This window comes from Salarias fasciatus, chromosome 16 (assembly GCF_902148845.1).
Source record: "Salarias fasciatus chromosome 16, fSalaFa1.1, whole genome shotgun sequence".
Lineage (NCBI taxonomy): Eukaryota > Metazoa > Chordata > Actinopteri > Blenniiformes > Blenniidae > Salarias > Salarias fasciatus.
This window is the reverse complement of record NC_043760.1, coordinates 15184197-15200993: the sequence shown is the minus strand read 5'-3', so window position 1 is coordinate 15200993 and position 16797 is coordinate 15184197. Positions and strand designations below refer to the sequence as shown.

Sequence of the window (16797 nt, the reverse complement as noted above, 5' to 3'; positions counted from 1 at the left end):
AACACTGCAAAAAGTTGAAAAATGTTCAAAAAGGTTCAAAACACTGCAAAAAGTTGAAAAATGTTGAAAAATGTTGAAAACACTGCAAAAAGTTGAAAAAGTTTAAAAAAGGTTGAAAACACTGAAAAAAGTTGAAAAGGGTTGAAAAAGGTTGAAAACACTGCAAAAAGTTGAAAAAGTTTAAAAAAAGTTGAAAAAGTTTGAAAAAGTTTGAAAACACTGCAAACAGTTGAAAAAGGTTAAAAAAGTTGAAAAGGTTGAAAAAGTTTGAAAACACTGCAAAAAGTTGAAAAGGGTTAAAAAAAGTTGAAAAAGGTTGAAAACACTGCAAAAAGTTGAAAAGGGTTGAAAACACTGCAAAAAGTTGAAAAAGTTTGAAAAAGGTTAAAAACACTGCAAAAAGTGGAAAAGGGTTAAAAAAAAGTTTGAAAACACTGCAAAAAGTTATAAAGGGTTGAAAAAGGTTGAAAACACTGCAAAAAGTTGAAAAAGTTGATAGAGGTAGAAGGAGCAGTGGAGTCAGTGTCAGAGTAACAGAGAATCAATAGAGTTCCAGTCTTAATGGAAAAATCCAGACTAATCAAGCAGCAGTCAGCACAACAGGTGTGTCTGTTGCTATGGAGACCAGCTGCACAGCAGCCATGACAGTGAATCAGCACTTTTTAATGGAGTGCGCATGGTTGAAGAAATGGCATTTCTCGGGGACCGAGAGGTGAAATTGAAAAAGATTTTCACACAGTCAGATTCAGAAGCCTTTCATGAATTTAATGGTGCAGGAATCATGTCTGTAGGATAATCCATTCAGCCATACCAATTGTGCGAACACGAGTGAAGTTTTGGATTCAGGCGTCTCGAAAATGCATTGGAGCGGATGGGAGAAAATTCTGCACTCTCCTCAAAAAAATGCCTCTGGAGAGAGAACCGTTTGAGATAGAGACAAAATGGCTCAATTGTACGGGTCACAAGAAAAATGCCTACGTTTTGAGGGGTTATTGTGCAGATTGAGCCAGAAATGTGGCCGTACGGACGAGAAAATAATTTTTTTTTGGTTTAAATCCAGAGCCTCCCGCACTCTAAATTCCTGAAATTCTCTCCATACTTGAAGGCTCACAGTTTAAATTTGGTAAAAGATCTTGAAATGATATAACATACCTGAATAGAGGACAAAAATGCCTACGTTTTAAAAGTTAAATGACTTGTCTACGTGAAAGTATGACAAAGTTAAAATGGTTGAAAGTTGAAGGAGTTGAAGGGTCAGTTGAAGGGTTTTCCCATCCACTTCAATGTTAAAAATAATTTTAAAAAGTTGAAATATTTCAAAAACTTTATAAAATTTGAAAAAGTTTAAAAAGGTTGAAGAAAGGGTTTAAAAAGTTGAATAGTTTAAAAGTTGAATGGTTAAAATCGGTTAAGATTTGAAGAAGTTATAAGGTTCCAAAGTTTGAAAAAATCTCCATCCGTTAACGTGGGGCAAAAAGTTGCACAAAAGTTGAAATATTTCAAAAAGTTGAAGAGATATTAAAAAGCTAGAACATAGCACCCATGTCCTTAAAAAGCTGCACAAAATGATATTTGAACGGTTCAAATCGGACAAAATTTGTAGGAGGAGAAGCGTGCCAAAAAACGGCGGAAGAAGTCAGAGGAGGAATTTAATCGTGTGAATGCCTTCAGCATTCACACAATAATAAAGATTTGGAATGTAATAGTGTGAATGCCTTCAGCATTCACACAATAATAAAGAAAAGGAATGTAATAGTGTGAATGCCTTCAGCATTCACACAAAAATGCAAGCTCAAGCTCAATGCAAACACACACACCATTTTCATATGAATGCATTATTTTGAATATAAATCAGGATGTCCTCAGACACTGACTTTTGCCTGCTGATAGGATTTTCTTTGTAACTCCAATGCAGCCGCACAGAGCAGCTGGCTTAAGTGGATTCTTTGGTCTTTGTTCATTATTTCTTTATAATAACCAACCATTCAGTTTCAGCAGCAGGCACTAACATGTCACCTGACCTTTAACACCACGGTAGAGTTGGCGGAGGGCACATTTATGACTGTAGTGCTGAAGTTTCCCAGGTCCAGGAAAGAAGAATTCGTCTGGTTGTCAGCTGGCCTCGGCAAAAAAATCTGTGGTACCGATATATAAAATAAAAGACAATTTGTCACTGAAACTTTTCAACTGTTTTGTAAAGCAGCACGGACATCACTGAGAATCCCAGTTGCAAAAGTTTGCTATGATTTAGCTTGAAGAACATCAAAATAACTTTGTCTATGATTCATATACTCAATCTGGTTTATGTTGAGAACACATTTTTGGTATGCCATTTCTGAGGCCTGGAAATCAAGGGCAGGTTTATATGATGTATAGAATGTAAATACAAACAACAAAAAACAAGAAGTCCTCAGATAATTGAATAGCTGCAATCCTACAACAGAGAAGGACGAAGCAACGCTTCTTCATAAGAACTGGCCTCCTCTGAGGGAGGCTTTACAGACCGTTCTTACCAGAAGAGATAAAAATGGTGAACTTAGTTCAGTTTCAACATTTTCAGATATGTTGCTGCTATAAAACTGAGTGAAAGTACATTGTGGGGTAATTTTCTTACTTTCAAGATCCTAACTGTTGCATGCGTTCAATTGGAAATAAAATGTGGGTTTATAAACAAAACCTATGGGGGAAAGCGCATCTTCTCTAGGTTATGTACGAGAAAGGTTGCAGTAGGTCGAGTACTAATTAACCACATGTTCAGGTTGAATAACCATGTAGTGTAAATCCCTTCTAACGTGCTCAGGTCGAGACGTTCTGGACTTGTGGCGATGTTTAACTTAACAAACTCCAATTAAACCTAAATGTTGCTCTTTTTTTGGCGAGCAGTTAATCAGCAGCATCAGCAGCCACCAGTCAGGAACTTGCATTATATCTTTAATCAAGTTTAGTCTGACTGTGTTTAATCACATTCTGATCATCAGATTGTTTTACTTGGCAGTTATAGTATAAAGGATAGAGATCAAACTTTGATATGAATGTAAATTCAAATCCAACTTCTGTCACTAAAACTTCTTGCAGAAATGTGAGTCTTTTTCTGTGAAATGTTTTTCCTGTAGTGCACATGCTCTCAGCAGGCGATCACAATAGAAAAAGAAGCGTCAGATGCAGCCCAGTGTATGTCCACTGACCTCAACCGCTTTACATAAGTCCCTCACAGGTATCGTGACCCCATCGGTATCACTGACGGACAGAGCGCCTACTGGACCAGTGACGTCCCCTCCGTCATGCCAGGAAAACGGGTTTTTGTCAAAGCTCATCATCTGTCGGGGTAAGCAGAGAGCAAAGCAATTTCAAACCCCACTGCAATTCAGACGCCCAAGACCAAACTGAGACGGACGTGCGTCTTACGTGGGCGCCATCTGTAAAACACTGTCACTTACAACGCAGTTCTCCTAAAGACTTACTCTCAAGTCAACTGACTTATATGAAGAAAATGTGGCAGAAGGCAGAGATGGGATGTAAAATGCAGAGCAGGAGCAGTTGGAGACTTCCATAAACTTTTTCTTTAATTTTCTGGGTGAAACTCTGTGTGGGAAGAAAAGCACATTCACATTGAATCTTCGCTGTTTCCGTCTTATAATTTTAAAGATTGCAGTAGATTATTGGAAACTTACCTTTCAGCAACAACACTAACATGTTCCATGTGGATTGTAGTCGGCGGCTCATTTGTCTCTTTAAATAACAATGAAGCACTCAGTATGTTGTCCAGGGCATCGAGGAGGGCATCAGAGATATTTTTCTGCAGAAAGAAGACAGAAGAGCTCGGTTTTATAGTGAATCATCACCTGTAAATTCTGGACAACAACAAAATGACATGAAAACTCGTCTCACTGGACACCTTCATGGTCAAATAATTAATCTTCCCGATCAGTATTTTTACTCCAACTGGCTGCTCATACAAGAGATAATTAAGTGTGACTTGTCGCCAAGAAATTACTTTTTTCCACTGATCCGAATCAAACAAGCTTCATTTATAGCAGAGATCAAGCATGCTGTTAAAAAAAAATAAGATGAGCAAAATCACTTTTGTAGAGTTTGGATCCCTGTTTAGCACACAAAATACTAATGAAACAGTTTATTTTTATTTGCTCTAACGTTTTGAAGGAAAAACTTACATTGGAGGAATAGTCTAAGATGTAGTTTATTCCCTTCAGTATGGCACTGCTCGCTAGATAAATTTCATTGATATTTTCTTCCGAATTGACAATATCCATGGCGAGAAGGGATAAACTGAGATGTTGGAAGAAAAGTGAAGCCTCAATCTGAAAGTGAGAAGAAATGTTCACAATCACAGATGGATTATTGAGACATATTTTCTTAAATATATAAACCATATATAAGTGATTCCCAAAGGTGACTTTTTTTTCTTTTTGGGAAAAAACAAATCAAAATCTAAATAAATGAATGGAATGTGGAAAATGTCTAAACTCATCTTAGGAACATTATTATGACATTATAAACTGCAACCTTGTGTTTCTGTATATGGGTCACAATGAAAGCAGCATTGAACGATTGTATCTTTTCTGCTCTTAGCTGTGGATCTGTACAGTACCTGTGCAGTTAAACTGAGCTCTGCATTTTTTTTGACGAGCGCGCTGAGTCCTCTGGCGATCACCTGAACCTCCTGTGAAGTGTTGGGGGCCGTTTCTTTAACCACGTCGATCATTATCGCCAACATATCCTCACGAAGCTTCAAAACACAAGTGTATTCATGAGCATGAGCGCAATGTATTTCAGTCTGCATTCAAAGTTTTGTTGCTGCCCAAATCTGAGCCATAACATTATGACCATGTCTTTATCATGGGGTCTGACAAAGGCTGTGAGTGTTTCTGGTTTGTGGTCTTCGGGATTTCCCAAAAGTGGTCCAACGGAGGGAAACCCTGATCCAGTTTTAATGATACTTTCTGGAGCAAAACTCAGTGAAATGTCAGAAAAAAGGCTTACTGTAAACTGTAACAACTATATATAAAAATGACCACCGCTGCATTAGGCATGTTTTCACAAAAATCACTCGTAAAACACGGATTTGAGGCTTGTTTGATAACAAGGTAGCCCAGCTTTCATGGCAGCATCACAGACATCTCAGCTCAGCTCTGAGGTGTTCTCTACACCTCAAAAATCAATTAATGTTTTACAATTTGCTTGGTGGTCTGGCGGATTGGAACCTCTTGTGTGCCGGGTTTCGGTCCACTGGCCTGATGTTTGATACCCCTGGTCCAGACTTTAGAACTCATGAATCCTTTAAGGTGAAGCATGAAACTTGTTCAAAACCTTAATCTAATCCAGACCCCATCTCAAAACCTGCACAGACATCACTCCTGTGCCACGATTCATCAGATGACATTATTTACCGCCTGTCTGCTGAGAACTGGACCCAAATAACCAGCAAGTGTGTTGAGTTGAGTGGCGACAGTAAAGTAGAGCTCCCCCAGCGTTTCTCCTGACAGGAGCCCCTGCGTCTCCAGCTCGGCCACGGCATTCATCACTGTTTCATTAAGACTATCAAGAGAAATCGACGCAAGCGTGGGTTCTGAAACCTGAGGAGAAAAAAAGACATTTGGACTTTTTATTCTGCTAAAGTCAATGAAAGCATGTATGCACATGTTTCTTTTCTTTTTTTAATTGAAAAACCTGTGCTGTAAAGGCAGTCTCGACCACTAAGCTGCCATCTGTTGCGCTTGCTGTTACTTCCAGGTCATAATTGGTTATGAAGTCTCCCACAGGAAGGAAAACCATCTTCGTCACGTTGGTCGTACTGCAGCGCAGATGTTCCACTGATGACACCCAAGTAAGATGCAACTGTTGAAGTTCTCAAGAAGCCCGTCAGTGGAAAATCACAATCCAAACACATTTAGAAGTACTACTTACCGCCGTTCTTAAAACAGTACTGACAGTTTGAGCACGGCAGCGTAGTTTGGCATGTTATGTTGAAAGCATCCAGCACGGTTCCGCTTGATGGCGACACGCGACAGGAGAGACCGCCTAGCTTGGTAATAGTTGACGCCACAGTTTTTCCTCTGACAGCAGTGGCAGAGGTTGTAGAAGTTGTAACAGAGTTACCAACTGTTGTAGCTTTGTTCGCTGCGGAAGCTGTAGTGGCTTTTGGAGAAGGGCTAACTTTAGGAGCAGCGTTAGTCGTAGCTTTAGTAGCAGCGGGAGTGACTTCAGTAGCAGGAGAAGTAGTAGCTTTAACAGCAGGGGTAGTAACTTCACTGGCTGGGGTAGTAACTTTACTTGAAGAGGGAGCGGTAGCTTCATTCCCAGAGGCAGTAGTAGCTTGATTCCCTGGGGGGGTAGTAGCTTTATTCCCTGGGGGGGTAGTAGCTTGATTCCCTGGGACAGTTGTAGCTCCGTTAGCAGCTGTAGTGGTTCGAGTGACGGTTGTAGCAGCAGTTTCAGTCTGTCTGGTAGAACTTGGAGAAGATGATGATATCTCTATGGTGTACGTTTTATACATCGGTCTATCCCCTTTGAAAAGATAACAAATCACAAGAAGTTGCTGATATGAGATTACCTCAAAAGATTCAAAATATTTGTACATTATGTGTTTTACTTCAGATTGAAAATTTGGAAAACAAATTAAAAAAAAAGAAAATCCCTTCCAGAGGAAATGGAAAGAGTATTTGGATTTTGACTGAATAAGTCTTGGAATACGCACTGTCATATATCACCACCGTGATGTCCCGCTTCTCCTTCTTAGCCGTTGCAATATGGGAGGCTTTTACAGTGTATTCGTTGCCACCGTCCTTTCTTTCAATGAGTGGCCTTGTCTCTGCTTTTCTGTAGCAAGACGACGTCTCACTCTGTAAAATTAACAACTACTGTCAACAGCTACATTTTTTTCCTACACCATTAAATACTGTCCGACGTTTTTGCCCGGAGAAAAAAATACATGAAGTCTGTCAGACTTACTGGCCAATCGTCATCGTCGGGGTCCTCAATATGCCAGATGACCGTTGGACAAGCAGTGCAAGTCATTTCAATTTTTGCATCTCTGTCAGACTTGGGTGGGTTGCAGCCTGAGATACAACTTAAACTACAGGACAAAAGATAATAATAATAATAAAAAAAATATATAATTCCATGTAAAAAGTGTAAGGAATCCTCAGGACTTTTTATAATCAGAAAGACAAACGTGTATCTGTACTAACACATTTATCAAATCAGCTGAATTACAAAATAAATGTGAAAAAGAAAATGATCAAAATGATGAAGTACCTCACTGTGTCTTCAATGTGAATGTTCGGGGTAACGGTGATGCAAATGCTGTCAATCTCTTTCTTTTTATTATTACTTTTCTTAATCTGATTATAATAATACTTAGAAAAATGAAATGGCTCAGGCAGACAGCTTCCAATAATGGTTTTTGTTTTCCCAGAGGAGGATCCTTGGCACTTACAGGGATTTACTGGAACACAACAAGCAATTACACAACAGTTAAAGATGAAGTGAAACACAACACTTGACACCCGTTCAGTTGGTCAAACCTTCTAAAATGAACGTCCAGAAAGTAATATTGGTTAGAAGATTTTATTTTGTGTAAGACCAGATCATAAAGCCAAGGATTACTTAAATAAAGTATCTTAAAATAAAACCTGGCTTGTTACACTGATCTGAACAAATTGTTCTCAAGACTTTGTCTTGATGTCTGAAACAAGGAGTGCTAAAAATAAAAATGTATCTCTTTATTTTAACCTTCTTCTTGAGTTAGAATTCTGTTACTATCTCTTGTGTTAAGGGCTCAGCTTTGATCTGCGTCTTAAGTCATCAGGCCCATTTGAAGGGGGTCCATGTCGACCCGAACACGAGAGGAAGATTAAAACATTTGTTAAAACACTGGAGGGAGGACCACTCGCTTTCAAATCTGGGTTAAATCAAGTAGGCGGGGCTTAAATGTCACTCGTAATGTTCTCTCACTCATTTGAGATGTAATCACACAGCGTCACAAAGTGAGTGAGAAAGTACGATACTTACAGCAAGCCCACTCATAACGATAATTCGAGTCCTCCTCACTGGATGAACGTTTGACTATTGAAAGTGTGATGGCTCGTGTCGTGTCTGTCACCGAACTTGAAGGTGATGCAGTGATTCTGGCTGAAGATCTGACGACTCTGATATGTTTCATTCTCTGAAAAAAATTAAAAAAAAAAAAAAAAACAGGATGTTTTTAATATAGATATTGTAAGATAAGAGGTAAGATATGCAACTTTGCAGTAATGGGGGGACATAAAATCTTGGTCAGGATTATTTACGTGAAAGACTGAATTCTTGCCACAGGAACCGAAAGTCCCCACATGTTCTTCCACAAAGGAAAACTCATTCCACGCCCTGAGCCTAATCTGGAGAGCGCCTTCAGCAAAAACATACAGAAAGTCACACCAGTCGGACAGGCATGTACAAAACATCTGTGATAAGTTGGTATTTATTACTTACCTTGAGACGGGCGTCTTAAATAGAAAATTCCCTTGCTTGTAGTCATTTCTCTAGTTTCAGAGATTGAGATATTGTCTGAGACCAGATAGAAAAGGAGACGTGCAGGCGATCCCCTTTCAAGGGAAACACCAACAGTAAAGTCTGCCGGAGCTGTGCAGGCATCGGTGTCTGTCAACATGGAGGCTTTCAGCCCGGCTAATGCCTCCAAAACACACACCTGTAACATGTTTACATTCTTTAAGCAGAAAAATATAACAACGTTTCAAGTGAAAATGCATTATTTTTGCATTTACCAAAATGCAAAAATAATGCAAAATGCAAAAATTTACCCCTGCTTACAGACCCAAAATGAAAGCCACGCATGGACTTTGCTGATTTACCTGCAGGTCAGCGGAAACCTCGGGGAACGTGACCATGTTGGAGGCATAAAGAGTCAGGCGGTGGCAGCCGGGACCGATCTGCTTCACCGCTTCTCCAGACACTGTGATGTTCTGGGGATCGCTTCCTTTGACCACAGACAAGCCCGATAACAGCTTTTCTTTCTTTTGGACTCTGTAGGTCACATTTGTACCTGAGAGAAAGAAAGAGACACAATAAACGATTTGGAAGGGCAGTGGAATAACAGATCATTTTCATTACAATCATCTTGATGTCCACCTGCTTTTACTTCAATCTGGATGTGCAGAGCTGCTCCATACAAGGCTTTGCAGCTGCTTTCAGAGAAAGAAAGGCTTCCAGCAAAGCATCTGATGACACCAATCTTTGTGATAGGCTCTTGGATGGTGATCATTTTCCAGGCTGTGCTGTGTATAATCCCAGTGATGCATTCCGCTGCCACTGTGAATGTACTTGGTTGAGCGTATCTGTGCACCACACTCTGCTCAAACCTGTGAAAATACACCGAAAACAAACGGCAATAACCAGGGGTGGGAAGTAACAAATTACATTACTCATGTTCCTGTAACTGAGTAGCTTTTTTGTGTACTTATATTTTTTAAAGTACTTTTTAAAAAGTGTAATTTTTCTTTTACTTAAGTACAGTTTCTTTTAAGTAATGTACTCTGGTACATTTTACATCACAAACGTTACTGAGTTAATAAAAAAAAAAAATATATATATATATATATATATATATATATATATATATATATATATATATATATATATAAAAGAAAAAAGGCTGAAACAGAGAAGAGAAAATGCGTTCTGGTAATGAATCACGGGAAGGAGAGAGTTCACTGGTGCGAGCAGGGACAGACGATGGCGCAAGTCTCGCACATAGATGATGGTGAACATGGAGGAGGCAGGCGAAGACGTGCAGAGGTCGAGGACACAGTTACAACAAATGCAGTGCACCCCTGGCGCCCATGCGCAAGCATGTTGAGATAAGTCATGTTTCTCGTTCCCTTCCACAGTTAAGCCGACACCGAACAAGCTAACTACATCCCAAAATAATGGATAGCATTGCTAATATATTGGAAGTAGCAACTTGTTGGACTTGGTACTGTAATGGCGACTAGTTAACTAATGTTGGCTGGCTAATCATGCGCGCAAGTTAGCTTGCCAACCTGACGTGATCAGTATTACAGGCACCGCATACATCCAGCAGCTGCTTTCTCCGCCTGTGGTCTGTGCAGTCCAGGCATGATGATACTGCCTCGGTATGTTCCTGATAAATGCAAATTTGCAAACTAGTTATTTATATCTGTCTTAACCTAGTTATCCTGCATCTGAGAAAGCATTGCAATTCATTGTGCAATCTTCTCTTAAACGCGCACTTTCTTCCCTCTGTTTTCCAAAATATTTTAGCTCACACACCAGCACGACAGTGTTGATGGAGGCAGAAAGCCAGTCAATTTTTCTCTGCTTACATGCAAATGCCAAACCGCAGTTTTTTTGTCAAGCCTCCACTTTTAATGCCAGAGTGGAAGCCCTAAATCTTTTCCATTAGCATCCTCAAAACAAATTAACAAATTACAATTGTTTAAAGGTGCATTAAGGAGTTTGCACGTTTTATGCGAAACAACGGCCCCTGCAGGCCTTGGGTGTAACTGCAGCTTAGTGAAACACTTGTGCCTGTGGCTTGTGTCCATGTACGTGCACGGAAGAGGGGAACTCCTTCCTCACTCTTTAAGTAGCGCTCGAGTAAAATTTGAGTTCCTTTTGCCTGGTGGGGTCTGTGCTGGAGTTGTGGCAGTGCTAGAAGCCAGTCCTTCCTTACTTTCTGGAAGATCCATCCTCAATAATGCTCAGTTAAGCATCTGGCAGAGTAATGGCGGACAAAACGAAACCTAAGGAAATCAGGCCAGCGGGAGCGCGCTTTACGTCACATCATCTCAAATTCTCCCCAAAAAATTCTGGTGCCGGACCGGCACTGCAACTTTCAAGTGACAATTTAGTGCTGTTAGCGTTACTTACAATGAATATGTCAGGACACATTGTACACATCGTTGAATATTTGTAACATATTATGGTGGAAAATAAGTATTTTAAAGTTGAAAAACTCCTTAATGTACCTTTAAGTTATATCTGTTCTTTTATTAGATCGTTATGTGAACCAAACTAAGACACATTGTGAATGCATTCCTCATTTAGATCACAGTTTCTCTTGTTTATTATTGTATACGTTCATTATTGTACTTCACATGTTTTTGTGACCAAATTTTGCATTCTGATGCACAAATGCATTGGGTGTAGAAAACATCCATGAGTATAATAAATAAAATGCTGAGTATTTAATAAAGGTAGTGATTTACATAGCAATGAAAATAATTGTTTATTTATATGTTTTCAGAGGAGAGATCCATCAAAGCTGAAGGCCTTTGGTGACGGTGCGGCAACACAGAAACACTGGAGCCTCCAGAAATGCTGCCCAAAAAACCTGAACTGGACGACAAGATGGCAGACGTGTGCCACAGGCAAAAGTGGACAAACTTGTCATGAGCTTCATTTGTGATGGACTCCATCCATCTTCAGTGGTAGAGCGAGTATATATTCAGACAGTTCATGTATATAATTGAATTTGCTTAGCTCGCTTTAAATAAAACAGTTTAATTGATATGTACGTATGCATGTCCTTGTTTCCTTTTTGCACAACACAATAGAGGCAGAAAACACCTGTTGTTAAAAAGTAACTCTTTACTTTTACTCAAAGTACATTTTGAATCATTTACTTTTACTTGAGTAGATTTTTTTGACTGGTAACTTTACATGTACTTAAGTAAAATCACATCAGAGTAACAGTACTTGTACTTGAGTATAATATTTTTGCACTCTTTCCACCTCTGGTAATAACTCCTCCTATCTAATTTTTCACATATAGTATTAATCAAGGATGATAATTGTTGAATTTAGGAGATGAAAAAGACATCTCATCATGACTGCTTCACTGTGACTTAAAAAAAATACATTACACATTATATACAATACTCTTACGAACATGGCAGAACCAACACTCAAAAGCGAAACAGATTTCTGCATTGAGCAAAATGTTGAAGATAGGGGTGAAAAAATAAACTGAAGTCTAATGGGTGAGAGCTGCCTGCCTCATATCGTTCATCTCTCACCTTCAACTCAAGTGACAATGCACTGGAATCCAGTTTACAATGGGAAGCTAAATGTATATTCACTCATATTCAGTATTATTGTCCTCATGACAGTTGAGTGAGTGGCATAAGTGGCATGCTCTGGTGTTTGAAAAAAAATACATGCATACTGAAAAATTTTTTTTTTTTCCAACATCTCCATCAAAATCTTTTCAAAACACCAGTTCTCTGGTCTGGACAAAAGGTGAAAATAATTTTCAAAAATGGATAAAAAAAAAAAAAAAAGGTTGGCCTTGATTGATTTGGACAGCTGCTGTGAAATAACTGCTTGGACAAGTGAAACACACTGTAAGCCAAATCACTGTGGTGTTATTTGTGCAAAGTAACAACGCACCGACTTCTTACAAAATGAAAAAAAAAAGTTGAAACTGCAGGAAAAATGTCTTTCTTGTTGAGCATTGATTGCAATCTGGTGCAAATATACAGTCCTCCTGAAGACTGTTTGGTTCGATGTGTGGTTGTTTAGAGATTGCTTGTGCTTTATTCAAATTTCAATCAAGAGGTCTCTCTGAAGGGGTGGGAGACGTGCTTTTACCTCAGATTGGACCTGGTAGTTACAAAAGTTAAGTTTTTTTTAATCAGAGTGTGAAGAGCATGCAAAGTCAAACACATAATAGTTTGTTCATACGTCAGATCGACTCCTGCGTGCTGCCTTCCAACATGACCTCAGATCCAAACTTTCAACTCTGCACAAGTTTTACACGAGATACTCTTCCTGATGTTACATACGGTGGAATTCATATTTTAACTCTGACCTTTTAGGGCACCAAAAGAATCTGCTTTGCATTGTAGGACCTAGCCAGAGAGAGAAACTAATGCAGCTGCTGTTTCTGCTGCTTTGGTGATGAGCAGTGCTTTAAACTCTGTCAACTAAAGATATATTTTGGCTTATAAAGTGTTCATTTACACACTCACAAAGAAAAAGCAATATTTGCTCAGCTGGCTTTTAAATCCTTCTTTGTTAATGCAAAATATGTGCCTTCACACAGTAGAATGTGTAAAAACAAAAAATCTGTTGAGTTTATTTCTACACTTGTCGCTATATCACCAACAAAAACAGCCTCTTAGATCACATGGCAGAGAAGCATTTTATCTGAACCATAGTGGTAGCAATGATCCATCCATCCATCCCACTGTGCATTATGCATTATGAAAAATATTAAGTTCTGCAATTTTCTGTAAGATTGTATAATAAAAAAAAGAAAGTACGACATTTCACAGTTGAAATATTGTTGCACCTCTTCGCTGCGAATGTGACACAGCGAGGTCGGCAGAATATACAGAAGTTCAGATTTTAATCTGTTGGCCACATGGTGTGAAAAAAAATTGCAACAATCATGATTCAAATTATACATTTGAGCTACTCCATTTTCACACTGCTGCCTGCCTAAAAGGGACAAATTGTAGGATTGCTCCTCGTGGTGCATATGGAGCAGGCGACAACCTATTCTTAGAGGGCGGGGGTTAATGCTCTGTGCTGTGTGCACAGGAATGTAAACATCTCATGGAAGAAGGGCTACCGCACATAACTCAGGCTCCAAACACGGAGCTTTGAAACTGCAAGATTGTTCCACTTCAGAAAGAATGCAGTGAGAGTAGAGAAGAGTGAGATAAACAGCGCTGTTATAGCAAGTGGATTACTTCAGCGACCCATTCTTCCCATCTTCACCCTCAGGTCCTGCAGTGGATCCTTTAGCAGTCAAGTGACAAAATACATGTATGTATATATCTTTATTTCGCTCTACAACTGCACTAATGTTACAAGTTGAACACTGGCCTCTTCCTGCAGCCTCTGCAAGATAAGAAAATCTCCCCAAACAGTGTCTCACTGTCCATTTATGCAAGTGCAGAGTTCTGCAACCAGCTCTCAACCTCCCCTCAATACAGCTGAGGAAGACGGAATAGTTAACCACACAGCAATACAAACAAAACAAAACAAAACAAACCTGATTGCATTTTCTGGGCATGCCCCCCCCCAAAAAAAAAAAAAAAAAAAAAAAAAGAATTTAACTATGTTGAAAATGTATTGGCAATTAATGTAGAGGCTAGGCTGGTGCCGAGTGGTTTATAAACACTCTGTGGCTTTGCATCAGCAGTAAACATGTCTCTCTCGTGAACTAATTTAGGAAGCTTCCACCACTACATGTTAAGTTCAGCCATAGTTGTACTTGGAAAGGTCAAAGTTCTCTCAGGTGGTACAGACTGTTAAAAAGTTTGAGAAGTGCAGTATTTTTTGAGGGTGAGAAGAAAATACAGTTGATTGGACCAAGCGGTGTGAAAACCACAGACCTCTTTTCCAATACAGCATCAAGTAAAACCATAGCTGGAATCACAAATAACGATACTATATCGATTCTCTGTCAAACAGTGTAATTAGTGAGGGTAATAAGCTTAAATGGTAAGATACGGGAGTCTGAGGTTTGATGAAAAAAACAAACCTTAGATAAATCTCTCTTCGCGGATACATCACGCCTAACTAAGAAAGTGCACAATTTCATAAAGAGTAACTTGACTTTTACTTCAAAGGTTAGTATAGAAGTATTGTCACTCACCCCTGGGGGCTGGACAGATAAACAACACGCCCGTCTCCAGTTCGGAGCTCGCAGCGAAGGTTTCCCTCCGATCTGTGTGTGAGTAATGTCACTCCGATGCGTACGTCATGGAGAACAGCAGCCACCGTGTTCACTGACAGCGTGAGGCCTGGAGCACAGAGGAAGGTTATCAGAAATGTGGGGGGAAAAATAAAAATCTTCAGGCCCATCATCTTGGTTGACGGCACAAATCCTCAGATGTGACATGGTGATTTACTGCCAGGGCATCAGCTCTGACTTTTCTGACAGCCCAGTTGCGGCATGTCAAAAAAAGTCATATCATCTCATAAACAGACAAGATGAAGGATTTTTCATCACTTTCCTGTCAACCTATATGTAATGCATATTTTTTTGCGCTTATTGCCTTTTTGTGTGTGTATTAATGTAATTCTCTTGGGTTTAACAGTGCCATATAAGAGGATTTAAATTCCCTAATATGACTGCGTGTTTTTTTGAGTGTGAAAATAATCAACTGACAGCATTCTGAAAGAGATTAGCAGAGGATTTTATGTGGCTTTGTTTTTTCGGGCTCTTTTTGTTTGGTATCATTATTAGTATTCATTTAATGGCTTCTTTTTCTGCTCACAGTTGGATATAAAGGGGAAAAAAAAGCTAATTAGAGCCGCACATCACCAAAACTGTTTGATTTCACATTGGAAATACAAATAACTGAGGCTGGATGATAACAACTTACTGTCTTGACAGTGGTAGTCCACAGACAGGTAGCTCCTCAGGTCAGGACACCGCTCACCGAAAGAGCTCATGAGCTCTGCAGCTGCGCACAGCTGTCGGCCGTCGCAGTGAGCTGGGAAACACACGGCAGCATAATCAGCTACTGCTAACTCATCCAATTGTTTCTGACAGTGCAGTCGAGCTTCTTTTGTGTTTGAAGAAAAATATTTGTCTCAGTGAGACACTGCATTGCAGACACAAACACCAACAAGGCATTTCACGTTGACTCACTGAGAAGTGCCAAATCATTTCTTTTCTTTATTTTTCAGTGACTGCACTTTGTGGCTCTGGATATCAACCAAACTTTTTTTTTTTTTAAGTCTTTTTTTTCCATTCTTCTTTACTCAGCTGACACAGACGGCAGCGTGACTCCAATGAAGACTTCTTCCTGTTGAAAGAAAAACTTTTCCACACACGTCTTTGTCATTATTGCTGAGTCTGTACCAAGTGAAGAACATACAGTTTTTGCAGTGAAAACAAATGATTATTCAGCTGCATACCGTAAGTGTCAGCTTATATCTGGTACGGTTGTCTCCGTATGAAAGGCTTTCCTTTGAAATATAAATCCCCAAAAATGCTATTTCTTCTGAATGTTTTTAGAAGTAATCCCGTAATCCAACGCTCTTACTGGGGATGAACAGTGGCGTGGTGTTCAGCACCCTTAGTGTTGCTGAATCATAATGAGTTGGTGATCCCATGTCCTCATACAGTACACATACTGGAGATGAGCTGTTTTACTGATTTAGAAGTTTTGCCTAACATCCATGAAGTCGTTTTATACTTCGGCATTTAGATTGCTGTGAAACGACATGAAATTGTGACAAATTTTGTGGGGAACTCACTCAAAATGTTGGCTCTCTTATAGGAATAAGTCTGGTTTCACAGCATTGTGGAAGATCTCTTGCTGAGCCAGTTCCCTAAACCTGGAGATGTGTAATAAAACCTGTGCCAAATCAAATTATACAAACCACTGTGGCAAGAAATCAGGTCTGTTTATTGTTTATTGTGTGTTTCCTGGGTTTATCCTCCATGTCTGGTTCAGGGCTGACAATATTTATATCTTATGTTCTCCAGTAGTTTAATGAAGTTTAAGGGAAAGTAAGAATGTGGAAGACGTGAGGTTCATCGATACAGGAGGAATTGGGAGAAGGTGATCCTCCAGTAAGAAAATGCCAAAACAAGAATATTATTGTGTAAACTCATAAGACAGATAATCTGATGGGTTTAACATAGTTTTAGAATAAATTTGGATATACTCGGATGTAATGATTACCTGGTTTATATTATGCATGCCACCTTTACCTGCCAAAACAGCCTGGACAGCATGAACTCTGCAATGTTTCTATCGACAGCAGCATCAGCAGAGGTCTGAAATTCAG

The 16797-nt window shown here is 39.4% G+C and overlaps 1 protein-coding gene across 1 annotated transcript in view; it reads right to left on the bottom strand.

The window, feature by feature from the left end:
- Nucleotides 1–16797, bottom strand: part of LOC115403428 (polycystic kidney disease protein 1-like 2) — a 46277-nt gene that overhangs the window by 26873 nt on the left and 2607 nt on the right. Inside the window, exons 4-13 of the mRNA XM_030112311.1 lie at nt 15381–15491; nt 14648–14795; nt 9148–9377; nt 8871–9061; nt 5409–5594; nt 4610–4747; nt 3672–3796; nt 3462–3582; nt 3186–3317; nt 2022–2135 (exon numbers count right to left, since the gene is read on the bottom strand). Of these exons, the coding sequence (XP_029968171.1) occupies nt 2022–2135; nt 3186–3317; nt 3462–3582; nt 3672–3796; nt 4610–4747; nt 5409–5594; nt 8871–9061; nt 9148–9377; nt 14648–14795; nt 15381–15491 (1496 nt within the window). The remainder of the gene's footprint in view (nt 1–2021; nt 2136–3185; nt 3318–3461; nt 3583–3671; nt 3797–4609; nt 4748–5408; nt 5595–8870; nt 9062–9147; nt 9378–14647; nt 14796–15380; nt 15492–16797) is intronic.